Source organism: Rana temporaria, chromosome 7 (genome assembly GCF_905171775.1).
Source record: "Rana temporaria chromosome 7, aRanTem1.1, whole genome shotgun sequence".
Classification (NCBI taxonomy): Eukaryota; Metazoa; Chordata; class Amphibia; order Anura; family Ranidae; genus Rana; species Rana temporaria.
In genome coordinates, this window is record NC_053495.1 from 119,022,824 (window position 1) to 119,036,841 (window position 14,018).

The 14,018-nt window shown below is 41.4% G+C and overlaps 1 protein-coding gene across 6 annotated transcripts in view; it reads right to left on the reverse strand.

Moving 5' to 3' along the window:
* Positions 1–14,018, reverse strand: part of NTNG1 (netrin G1) — a 390,080-nt gene that overhangs the window by 90,689 nt on the left and 285,373 nt on the right. For all 6 annotated transcript variants that reach the window (XM_040359900.1, XM_040359899.1, XM_040359901.1 and 3 more), the window contains exons 4-5: positions 8,807–8,979; positions 1,189–1,209 (exon numbers count right to left, since the gene is read on the reverse strand). In XM_040359900.1, the coding sequence (XP_040215834.1) occupies positions 1,189–1,209; positions 8,807–8,979 (194 nt within the window). The remainder of the gene's footprint in view (positions 1–1,188; positions 1,210–8,806; positions 8,980–14,018) is intronic.

The following is a 14,018-nucleotide window of genomic DNA, read 5'->3' on the forward strand; positions in this document are numbered from 1 at the left end:
TTCCACTGAGCGGATCGGTTCGGTACGGTTCGGTACAGTACGCTTTTTTGGGAGTTTCCATTATGAAAGCGTGCCATAAAAGCGAACCGTACCGGACCATTCTGGGTCCTGCTTCAGATGTGGGGCCATAGAGAATGGAACGGTTCCATTAGGGCGGACCTACAAATACATCTCACTGATTGGTGGACGTGCTAGGCTTTTTTTCTAAACCTTGCATGGTCCCGGATGGTCCGATTTGCAGTGGAAATGCTCAGCAGAATAGACCGGACCATTCTAACCCGTTCCATTCTAAGCGACCCGAACCGATCCGCTCAGTGGAAACGAGGCATAAGTGACTAGTCTCTATTGCTCCTATAGTAAATCATTCCAATTACATCCATTCATACTGAAATAACAAACATTGTGAGACTTTTTAAGGAGTGTGGATACAATTAGAGAACCTGTGTGAATAGGTCAGTGAAATTAGCCTTGGTTGTTGACTATTGCTAGGTTAGATGCATAGGGCTGATTTACTACTATAACCTTGAATAGTGAAGTGATCTAATCTTTGGGACCCAATTCTTTTTCCTGTTATGAGCAGACACAAGAAACATGCTGGACTGAATGGAATGGAGAAAATAAGCAGCATCTATATCATGCAAAATTTACGGAGTCCAACACCAAACATCCACCAAAAAACTTTATATACAGTAAAGCTCTCTACATATGGCCGTATGCAGAGAATGTGCATGACAACGTATATATGTTTATATGTGACTGATTAGGACTGGCAGAAAAAAATGTATCCTTTAGAATTGTCTATTTAAATAAAACCCTGTTACCGTGAAGGTAATATGATTGTTTGAAATAGATTGTTTCCATGTGTTTACTTCATCTATCTATCTGCACTGATTTCATTATCTGTCTGTCTCTGTGTCTGTACGTGTGTCTGCCCCATTCTTCTGCTCGGTGCCTGTGAAGAATATATCAGGCAAATAAAACCTGATACAGGCAAGCTGATCCGCATTCTGTCAGACCTGTCATAAGACGTATCTTCTATTCTCTCTGATTCAATTTTACATGGAAATGCAGCAAATATTATCCTGTCTTCCCTGCAGACTGCACCTATCTTTGCTGTGAAGTGTGTCTCTGATGGATGTTTGGAGAGAACAGGAAATATGGTACATCAAACTGTTAGATTGTACTCACTGCTGGGCATGCTGGATACACCTGTGAAAGAGAACAAGAAAAGATATGTTGACAAATAGTTTCCCTTTAATGCATATATGCTCAACGCTTAAATCAAATCTGTCAGTGTAAAGCTGCATGCTGATTATACAGTGCCTATTATACTATGAAAGTAGGCAAGCCTGACGTGTTTGATGCTGATATTGGTGCTTAGAAAATGATGAGAGCTGTATGCAAATCTGCAAAATTCTATAATATATTGCATGTGCCATCTGACATTGTCTATTCAGAGACATGGAGACGCAGCATGCTTTCACTTCATCACCACAATCTGCATCTAAAGCTTTGGATTCTTGCAAAACATCCCATTCTTTTCATAAACCGCAGATTCAAACACATTGGGGGTTATTTCTGAAAGTCAAATGCACTTTGCACTACAAGTGCACAGTGCATTTGAAATTGCACTGAAAGTGCACTTATGCCCTGTACACATGAGCGGTTTTCCCGTGGGAAGAACTGTGATGAGAGCTTTTCGTCGGAAATCCCGACCGTGTGTATACTCCATCTGACATTTTCCCATAGGAAAACTGGTGGGAAAAAAAAGAGTGCAGGATCTCTTTTTTTCCCATCAGGAGAAATCCTAGCGGGAAAACCGTTCGTCTGTATGCTTTTCTGACACACAAAAAAACATGCATGCTCGGAAACAAATTGATGCATGCGCAAAAGCATAGAACTTAATTTTCCCGGCTCATCGTAGTCTTTTATGTCACCGCGTTCTTGGCAGTCCAAAGTTCACCAAACTTTTGTGTGACTGTGTGTATACAAGGCAGGCTTGAGAGGAAATCAGTCGGAAAAACCATCAGTTTTTTTTTTTACGACGGGAAAAAAGCTTGTGTGTACGGGGCGTAAGAAGTGCTGTCACTGTAAATCTGAGAGGTAGATCTGAAACGAGGGGAAGCTCTGCTGAGTTTATCATCCTATCATGTGCAAGCTAAAATGCTGTTTTTTATTCTCCTTGCATCTCCCCCTCGGATCTACAGTGACTGCACTTCCAAGTACACTTTCAGTGCAATTTCGAGTGCACTTGCGCTTGTAGTTTTCACTTTTAGTGCAAAGTCGATTTGCCTTTCGTACATAACCCCCATTGTTTTGGTTGTGGATTCAGTGGGGAAGGGTCAGAACTTCTATACGTTTGTATTGCTATATGTGACTCCCACTGGGAGGATTTCTGTTTATTTTTGTATCCCTGTGCCAAGAAATTAAGTGAACTGGGGTTCCTGGGACACGAAGGTACAGACAGTATAAAAATAACTCTACTAAAGAACAAGTTATACTAGCGTCCGTAGAGAGATTTCTCTCTCGCTTTTGTCACTGGAACAGGAAGTGAGGAGAGGTCTCCTTAATGGTGCCACCGACAACACTAAATCTTATATAGAAGTTCAAACTCTTCACTAGGGATGAGCTTTATTTTCGGGTTGAACACGAGTTAGACTCAAACATTGGCTGTGCACAACAGGCACAACACTGTAAAGCCTCACGGTTACTCTTGGTGGGTGCAGGAACGGGCCCTGCTGTGAAATATTAGATCAAAAATTTTAATTACGCTCCCCTGTTAAACAGGGGCAGAAAAATAGTGCCTTAGGCGGTGATGGTGGTGGTGGTGGTGGTGACACAACACCGTAAAGCCTCTCAGATACTCTTGTTGAGCGCAGGAACGAGCCCTGCTGTAAAATATTGGCTCAAAAATTATAATTACGCTCCCCTGTTAAACAGGGGCACAAAAATTGGGCCTTAGGCGGCGGTGGTGGTGGTGACACAACACTGTAAAGCCTCTCAGATACTCTTGTTGAGCGCAGGAACAAGCACTGCTGTGAAATATTACAGCAAAAATTGTAATTACACGCCCATGTTAAACAGGGGCAGGGGCATCCTTTCGTTGTGCAGTGTTTTCTGATGAGTATATAGGGCAGGCCGTATAGTATATACAGGCGGTCCCCTACTTTCAAACATCCAACTTACAAATGACTCCAAATGGAGGGAGACAACAGGAAGTGAGAGGAAATCTACCCCTAGGAATGGAAATTATCTCCTGTAAGAGTTAATATGGGAAAAAAAAGTGTCTCCACTGATGCTTTCTCACCAATCTTTGTTTCCCTAAAAACCTAAAATTTTCAAAATCCAATTGTCAATGGGACAGAAAGTGAGGTGAAATCTACTGAACAGGGGCACAGACAGCAAAACAATGTTACAGGAGTGATAACCCTTCTCTGTGTTATCCAAAAAGCTTAAAAATAGATGTTTTGGATGAAGTTACAGTTACAAAATGTACCTATTCCAAATTACAAACAGATTCAACTTAAGAACAAACCTACAGTCCCTATCTTGTTTGTAACCCAGGGACCGCCTGTATACTGCTGTCCAGAGTATATAGGGCCTGGGGGCCTCACACCTTTTCTTTTTTTAATTTGGGTGCTGGGTTCCCCTTAATATCCATACAACACCCAAAGGACCTGGTAATGCACCAGGGGGGTATGTGCAGGGGCCTCTTTAAAATCTTAACCCCTATCCGCCGCTGCCTCCTGGCTCTTTAAGAGCTTCCAAATGCTGGGAGGTGGGTATTTGGGTCATGTGACTGCTGTGATTGGCTATCACAGTGGTCACATGATTGGAAAGCTCCTGATCTCAAGTATGCATCGGGAGCTTTCCGACCCCAACGGTAACTGCGCTGGACATGTGCTCTCTGCAAAGAAAAGTGTTTACATAGGGTCGCATATATGAGCCTCTCTGCGCTAAAGCCCACCCACCAAAAGGCCGCATATATGAGTGCCATTGGCAGGAAGTGGTAAAAAAAGTGTGCCGCAAGGCATGTCCACATGCATTTGATGCTTTGCATTGATTTTAATGGAAAATTCAACAGGGGGAAACACATAGATGTGAATCCAGCCTTACAGAATTTCTTTAATCACTGGCTAAAATACATCTAAATCCAAAAAATTTTTTTTTTTAATTGGATACAGTATGGAATGGTTAAAACCCCATGTGTTTTGCTGTCTGTGCCACATTGGGATGACTTTCCTTAAAGTGGAAGAAAAGTATAGGTCTAAATATTCTCAAAAATGTTCCCTCTCACCTCCTAACTATTCTACCTAACCTGTATAAAAAAAACATTGGGTGTACTTACCTATTATTAATCTGCTGTGGTCTAGTCAGGTGTTTCTACAGCTCCAGCTCAGGGAGCACTTGACAGCAGCTGGAAGTTCCCAGAGCTGCGACTTCATCCATGGCCCATTCGTTATCCCTCCTCCCCCCTGAAACAGCTGCTCACTACACAGATCAGCTGGAGCTGCAGGGTTACATGACGAGACTAAAGCAGATTAACTATAGGTAAGTACACAAATCTTTTTTACACAGGGTATGCAGGATAGGTATAAGGGGGGGGGGGCATTTTTTTTTTTTTTTTATTAGACTTGGGCTTTTTTTCTACTTTAACTTTTTAAAGGAGGGCAAAAACTATTCCTATTGCAAGAATTTCCAATGAGTCAAAATGTTTTATCTCACTTTTAAGGCTGAAACACACCTTTGAAGTAGGTACATTACCACAGAGAACGTTGGCAAACACTACCTGTGTTAGCACGTTGTGGTGCCGTTATGGTACCGTTACCTACTATAGCAAAGAAGCTCCAATACATATGCACTGCAGTGCACCACAACTCATGGTTTCTCACTACCCTGTGTTGTGGTGCTCTGCTTCGGACAAAAGGCTGTATGTTTTTTTTTTAGTCCATTTCTGTGCATTGATAGCACATTCAAAATGGCTGCCTTAACGCAACACATGTTAACTCGTGAAACAGCATTAATGCGTGTGCAATGGTTAAATGTGTAATCACCCTGAGTTATGGTGATAATGGTTACCTAGACAAATAGAGAGGGCAAATATTCCCAGTGGGAACACAGACAGCAATAGAAACATATTAAAGGTTCTAATTCCTCTGAAGGAAATAAAAGCATCTTTTGATGCCCCCTAATAGATACGTAATGTCCCTTCTATTTGTGCCAGTAATTAGCAGAACATACCAATGGCTTTGTTTAATCAAATGTTGTACAGGATAACCTGGAACAAAGTTGTTTAAAAAAACATATTTCAGTTTTTTGACTGCAGTGGACCTCTGAGTCTTGAATTCTAACTTCAGCGCTTTCAAGGCAAGTCTTGCTAGACATAAATCATTTGGTTAATGGGTTACGGGCAGGCTAGGTCAGCTGCTACACACATTTCCTGCTTCTATTAGATTAAATTCATATCAGCATCAGTTTTCCTCTTGTTCCCTCTGTCATATGCCTTCAGATTAAGCTCCATACTAAAAAAATTAATTGAGCAGAATGATAGTAGAGAGCATTCAAACATTCATTGACTGAACACCTCAGTGAATGCATACCTTAAAATCATCCCTTGTCAACCTTTACCCTCCTGAAGTGCTTTGGTACACTATTAACCAAACCCTTATTTCTGCATTGTGGCATTATTGTTTTAACAATGTTCATGCTTAATTACTGTTTATAGAGGCATATAATGTAAGTACTAAATGGCCTTGTTAAAACTGAAAATATTTATAAGTCATCAGAAAGTAGTACAGTAGACCTTTCTTATACTGAAACGTATTTACATGCCTCATCCCTTACATATACCAAACATATGAGGATTATTCCTCATTTTAGGATAGTAGGTGAAGCCATGCAAATCTATCATTTGCCCCATTGGCCATCTGTGCATCCAGATACAACCTATTACTATAAAGCTATTTAGTCCAAGCTGCACACAGCTGTTTCAGGATTTTGGGCTTTAATTAGTGCAGTGTATGGAAACCATGGATTCTCATAGATTAGGGCATTAGACCCAACAAAAAAATACAACCCTGAAGGTGAGAAGAGATAAAAGGACCCAAAAAGCCCTCCACTGAACCAGTAAAATAAAGACAGGAAAAACGCCTCTAAGTCATCTGGTTTAATGGTAATAACAGGTGCAGGTATCCAACACTTACATTTAAAATGGCAGGAACAAGGATAGAAGTGATGGTATTTCAAATGGAGCCGGGCTGTGCCTGAAATCTGTGAAAATATCTCAGTTCTGAAGCCGGAAGAGCCGAGTCTGTAGCTTTGTAAGAGCGCTGTTTGAACGAACCGCTCGTCTGCTGGATGGTAACGTCAGGGGGACGGTGGCTGACAAGGGTCATAAAGCTACACAACGCATTTCAGAGCGTGCGCTGGTCTGTAGAAGGTCATGCGCGCTCCTTTCTCAAGTAACCAGTGTGTAGTAAAGTGGAGCCCCTAAGGCCGCGTACACACGGTCGGTCAAAACCGATGAGAATGGACCGAAGTTCAGTTTCATCTGTCCAAACCGACCGTGTGTACGGCCCATCGGTCTTTGGTCCTTTGGACCAAAATTTTACAACTTGCTTTAAAATTGAACCGATGGACCGCTGACCGATCGGTCCAAACCAATGGTTAGTACACAAAAGCATCGGTTCAAAACCCGCGCGTGCTCAGAATCAAGTCGACGCATGCTTGGAAGCATTGAAATTGATTTTTTTCAGCACGTCGTGTGTTTTACGTCACCGCGTTCTGACCCGATCGGATTTTGAACTGATGGTGTGTACACACATCAGACCATCAGGCCACTTCAGCGGTGAACCGATGAAAACGGTCCGTCGGACCATTCTCATCGGATGAACCGGTCGTGTGTACGCGGCCTTAAAGCAAAAGATATTCATATGTCCCAGTTCATCACGTATCTCAATAAAAAGAGGGGATTATTCCTCATATCAGGATGATGATTGGTGCGATACATATGATTATTTTTTGTCCCAGTTACTAAGTGTACATTCAGAATGGCTGATGAATAGTACACCAGCCGTGTCATAGGAAAAAAGTCCATTCCTCATTTCAATTGTGGGGAGAATCGTATTATTATTTCTTTTATTTTTGAGCAGAGTGCGAGTTTCTAGCGCAGATACTTCCTAAGATCGAAAGTATAAGAACAACGGATTCAGGCATATTTGTTCATGTCAGTGCATGAGTGAAACAATAGGATAAAAAAAGACTTTGAATGAAATGTTGTGAAGTACGGCATGACCATCTTAAAGGGGATTTTCACTTCCATCCTAAATGTAAAAACTAGAATTTTATTTTTTCCTCATTTAGGCTGTCTCTACACTGTATGCATTATATATGTTACATTTTACAGTGCAGGCATATTGCAAGGACAACAAAAAAAATTCAACATTTTTAAGAGGACATGTTTGCATCAATGGGTTAGGAAAAAGTCATACACGCTGCAGTTGTGGTACACTGAACTGCAATTGTAGTCTGACTGCACTACCAGACTGAAAAGTTGTATTCAGTGGGCCAGATTCAGATAGGAGATACGACGGCGTATCTCCAGATATGGCGTCGTATCTCTAAGTGCGGGCCGTCGTATCTATGCGCCTGATTCAGAGAATCAGTTACGCATAGATTTCTCTAAGATCCGACCGGCGTAAGTGTCTTGTACCGTCGTATCTTAGGCTGCATATTTACGCTGGCCACTAGGTGGCGCTTCCGTATAGTTACGCGAGGAATATGCTAATTAGGTATTTACGCCGATTCAGAAACGTACATCCTGCCAGCGCATTTTTTACGCCGTTTACGTTAGGCTTTTTCCGGCGTAAAGTTACCCCTGCTATATGAGGCGTAGCTAATGTTAAGTATGGACGTAGTTCCCGCGCCGAGTTTTGAAAATGTTACGTTGTTTGCGTAAGTCGTTCGCGAATAGGCTTTGAGTAAGTTACGTTCACGTCGAAACCAATGAGGCTTTGCGGCGTAATTTCGAGCATGCGCACTGGGATTCTTTCACGAACGGCGCATGCGCCGTTCACAAAAAACGTAAAATACGCAGGGTCAAGTGAAATTTAAATAAAAAAAGCCCACAACATCCCCATTTGAATTAGGCGGGCTTACGCCGGCCCACATACGTTACGCCGCCGTAACTTAGGGCGCAAGTTCTATCTGAATACAGAACTTGCGCCCAAATTTACGGCGGCGTAACGTATCTGATATACGTTACGCCGGCACATAGATAGAGCATTCTATCTGAATCCAGCCCAGTAAGTATATAGTCAAGAGGGACAGGGCATGATATTTACACCGAGTGCACTTTGTTTTTTTGGGCGTACAAAGCATGTTAAGAACTCGAATTATGGAGACAAGTGAACTTTAATCATTGTTTCTAAATTTTCATTACACTTCCCCTAGTAATTCTATAGTTAAATGCTTTAACTCAGTTACCAAGCTCTCACATTTTTCATGTGGTCCTTACCTAGAATTATTAATTCTTACTTGTTTAATCCTTTAGTACTCATTTACAGTTTTGCGGTGCATTAACTCACATAATGTCACATTTTATTGTGCATTGTATTACAAGATTACAAGGCAGCCAGTTGAATATAATGGACTGCCAATTCACTCACAATGTGTCAAAAATAGAACGCAATAAAAACATTTCGAAAGCAACGAACTACTGTGTATTGTGGCTCGCTGCAATAAAAGTGTGCTACCTTAGTGCATTCAAGTGCTTTTCAAAATGAATGCATCATTGTCTAATACTCACAGATATTGGCAGTGCCTTTGGGAATGGTTAGGTATGAACCTGGACTCCATGCCTGGCCCTGGTAGTTCTTCTTACACCGTTCGCAGTCCTGCCCAGTTGTGTTGTGCTCACAGTCACAAGCCAGGCGACTATTTGTGAAGGTACAGCTGTTCGCATGAAGGTTACATTTACATCTGGCAAAGACAAAGAAACAAACATTTTTTTTTGAGCATCTCTGTTTATGATCAAACATCTCTATTTCTCATTATAAAAATTAATTGTGTCAATATTGTGGGCCTTATACAGAGGAATGTTTGGATAGCAAACATGAGTTTTTGCCCACAGCATCTAATGAGATATTAAAAAAAAGAAATATAACAGTTGAAATTGAATTGGCTCCTTTAGACAATATCTTCATTTATTTTCCTCTGAGCATATAAAATATCTTCTGCTGTTTAGGCAGGGTCGCTCTTAAATTTACTTGCCAAGTGATAGTTGCCATGGCCATTTGCTAGATGGTCAACTAACTTCGCCCTAATTCTGGAATTGCTGCACTTCTCCCTTCTGTCGCTAGGTGGCTGGGTACCTGTGGCATTAGATAAGACAAGGGCATACAGTAACAAGGACAGATTAGGAGTATATGGGGTATCTCAGCCAATGGGTCTTGGGTCCCTTGGCCTGCTGGGAGAGCCTATTTATTTGGGTGGAGTCAGGTGATCGGGGTTTCTGTGCTACCTGGATGGCTGCCTGGGTGGATGTGTGCTGTACTGCCCCGGGCTGCTAGGCCAGAGACCTGAGGCCTATCCTGGGGGTATCTGGCTGCTAGGCTGTCTGAGGGGCCTATCCAGAAGCAAGAGAGCAGGGTAGGGTTGGGACTGTGGCTTGCAGTCCAACCTGAAGTGACTGTGCTGCCAGCCAGAGAACCTGTCGGGGTCAGAGGTAGAGGGGAAGCTGTCGCCACTAAGGGACTATCCACGTTGTTACCGGGGACCACTGTGAGTAGCTGAAGCAAAGCTAGGGACCCAGCCAGTGGAGGTGACGCTTGCAAAGCAGTATTGTGTGTGAATCCAGGGACCGAGTAGGCCAGTGGGGTGACGCTTGGCTACACTCTGGTTAGCAGACCATCTTGTATGCTTCTCAAGATCTAATTTTCAAATTTGCCTAGAGTTGGCCTTTAAAATAAATTACCCTTCTGAACTGGGTCAATATGCATGTAAAAACAAAGTGGTCAGAAACATATACACAATATTTACATATACTGTATATTCAACATAACAAATATATTCAAACATTAACCCCTTGACCTCAAAAACGTTTTATCCCGCCATTTTTTGCAATATGACACTGCATTATATTAACTGACGATTGTGCAACGATGTAACCAAATAAAATGTATGTCCTTTTTTTTGCCACAAATAGAGCTTTATTCTGGTGGTATTTGATCACCTCTGCGGTTTTTATTTTTTTGCACTGTAAACAAAAACAGAACGACAATTACAATTTTTTAAAAGTGTGTTCATAAATTTAGGCCAATATGTATTCAGCTACATATTTTTGGTAAAAAATCCAAATAAGCATATATTAACTGATTTGCACAAAAGTTATATAGTCTACAAACTATGGGATATATATATATTTTTACTAGTAATGGCGGAAATTAGCAGAGACATTGAATCCATGCCTTCCCTTCTGTAATGACGGCAATCTGCCTTGTCTCGCTGCAGGATGATTGGTGGGTGCTGGCGGACATCGAGTCCACCGTACACGCCGATCAGCTCCCACTGTATGTAATCACAGCGGGAGGGAGCCAGCGGCAGGAATACATAGCGTCCACTACCCAGAAGTGTGGGATCATGTAAATATACATGATCCTGCGCACAGCGGCCACCCTGTAGCAGTGAAATTGTTAAAGGGTGGTAGGCAAGCGGGTAACATATATATTCAAAATAATATTTCCTGACGCCAACATGGCAGCATACATGTGACATACTGTAACTCTGCCCCTATATCACAAGTTTGCTACCATGGATTGGCGTCAGGAAAGGAAAAGTATGGTAAGTATTTTATACAATTTTCCCTTTCCTGATGCCAATATGGCAGCATACATGCAATATAGGAGCTATATCACATGCATGCTGCCATGGATTGGCATCAGGAAATTAAAATTATGTTAAGTATTTGATTACATTTTCCCTTTTATAGCATTAAAAATTTGCTGTTTTGTTATTCATTGAGGACAGGCAGTGTGGTTTCCACATATATGTGCAAATGTTGTGCAACTAAAACCTCTGTTTTTAAAGGGTAACTTCAGTCGTGGGGGAAAAAAAGCAAATAATAAAAAATAATATAGCATATACAATTGCGATTCAAGTCATATTATAATTGGATGTTATCAAAAATTACCTTTCCTTTTCAATCTGCAGCACTGTAATTTTCTGTAAAATGCAATGCAATATGGCTACCTGCAAGAACTCTGTACACAGATGTTGTCCAGAATGAACCCTGAAAATTTAATCTCCTGCTTGTGTGATTGGCTCACTGATTTTCCCAGAAGTCTGCATTAAGTCTCAAAGCAAATTTGGCATCCCCTGCTACAAAAATGTAATTTTTGGTGAGATATTCCCAAATGGAAATCACGTATAAAGGGATGCAAACCCTGCCAATTCCTCATTAGAGCACTGCAGGTAATTATAAAATCCCTGCCATACAGACTCACTCTGCACAGACAGACAAACAGCTATTTTTTTCAGAATAACAAAAAGGTAGGAATCTGCTACATAGTTTGTTAAAATCCTTGCAATGTACATTGACTACCCAGAGGGTTTTTTTCTCAACGAAAGTAGAGCTACTCTTTAAAGTATACCTGTTAAAAACATGGGAAACTTGCCATGCACATTTGCAACAAATTAGAAAACTGTCAACCAGAACTTGTCAAAATTTGCAGCAAGTTAACAAGACTTACAATTCAACACTGCCACACATTTGTGGCAATTATCCTAGCTATCTGGGTGGAAGCTAGCGGAGATCACTGTTAAACCAAGGATAGTGTGGTGTTAAATCCCAAAGGATCAATAATGTGACACAGTGATGTACAACATAGTGGAGATCACCGAAAAAGCGGTGTCAACTAAAGTGATTTCCAGCTTCTAGAAGGATCCCACAGGTATAGTATATAGTATAGTTTCATTGGTCCTGGAAATTCAGGGCCGTCATCAGGGGGGTACAGGCATCACACAAGTAAGGGGCCCGAAGCTCCCCAGGGGCCCGGCTGGAGAGAGGAGAGAAGAGATGAAAAGATTTCACTTTCACTGTGCCACCCCCCGCTGCATGAGAAGAAGGAAGAGGAGGTGAGATGACATTGTAATCTTCGGCAGCATCCCCCCCCCCCTTCGGGTTCTCAACTAGCTGCATGAAATGAGGGGAGAGGAGGTCAGATGACATTGTACATTTTCGCGGCAGCAGATAACCCCCCCCCCCCAGTCCTCCCAGGGGGGCCATGGCTGAAGCTGTGTAAGGGGCCCCAAAATTCCTGATGGCGGCCCTGCCTGGAATTCTTCTTTAATGGCATTGATGACCAATAGGAAAGCTTATGAGTTGGGAGGGACCCTGACCAAACTTGACTTTTATGGTAATAGATGAGATCTACATAAAATTTTAGCTGCCTATATCTTAAGATCCACTGATCAATATTACACACAGCTTATGCAATGTTCATGCTATGTTCCCTTCTTAATGCCCAGGTTTGTAGTAGACTTACTTTAAAGCGGAAGTAAACCCATCTATTTGATAGTTTAAAAAAACAGTTAACATTCCCGGCATGCCGGAAATGCTAGATGTCACATTTGATTGTGCTCTCAACCAAACTGTCAAACCATCCAATGGCTGGTTTCATAACTGATCACATGTGCAGCATCGTGGCAGTTACAGATTAAACAGAGACCAAGATGGCAGCGTCCTTGGCTAAAAAAATAGGAGGGTTTACTTCCACTTTAAGTTTAGCGTTACATTGACACCTGGAAATGCTTCTCTATTTCTTTGACAAGGTCACTGGAGTTTTGAGATGTTGTTCCAACATTTACATTTTTTCAGGCTCACTGTTGGATATTTTGATTATTGCATCATAAATGCAGAATGATAAACTCTCTCTCTAGTGGCTGTCATCAGTATATCCAAGAATGTGATTTGAATACTTGGTTAATGACTGGTAAGATATGCTAATTTAGCCTTAAAGACAGTCAATCTCGGGACCTGTGACTTACTAATACAAAGCAGGTAACAGAGCTTGCATATTTAATGCCTATGATATTTGGCTGTCCCTTGTACATATACAAAAAGAACATTTAAATAATAACACTTATCAATAAAAATATTTACATCAAGTTGATCACAAGTAAACTATATTACTAAAAATAATTGCAAAATAATTAAACATTTATTTTAACCTATTTGGCTAATGTAATGCAAAACTAAGGCCACTGAGGAACCAGCAGTCACGGGAGAGCCTCTGATACATTTTTAATGACTTGCCATATGTTCTGAGTTTAAACACATTTTCACCTCCTTGTTATTCTGTGTTAAAGTTTCAGAGCTCAAGATTAAAAGGACAAGGGTGAGGGTCACATGTCTGGTAGAGGAACTACTGGGAAATACAACAGAGACAATCCTGGCACATCAGCCACTCTGCAGCCTAACATTGTTCCTGTCAAAGCTTTTTCCATCACAGCAATTCATAAAACCCTGCTGGCAGCAAGCAATGTTCGTATATACATTTCCACACCTGCCCCAGTTCTCAATCTTCTCTGCTGAAAAGACACTGTGGATGCAATGTAGATATGCCCTTACGCTTTAAATTTTAAACTGACTTCATTACAATACGCAGCACCTGCCAATGGGATTTGGTCTATGCTGGCTCTAGCGGAGCTTATGCAGCACATCTGGAAAAGCAAAAAAAATAACCACAACATGGAGATTTTCACTAAACGCAGTCTTGAAAAAAGTAAAAGTTTCTGTTTCTAAAGAATTTAATGCTTTAACCACTTCAGCCCCTGACAATTTTGCTGGTCAATGACAGGCCACTTTTTGCGATTCGGCACTGTGTCGCTTTAACTGACAATTGCGCGGTCGTGCGACGTGGCTCCCAAATAAAATTGGCGTCCTTTTTTTCTCAAAAATAGAGCTTTATTTTGGTGGTATTTGATCACCTCTGCGGTTTTTATTTTTTGCGCTATATACA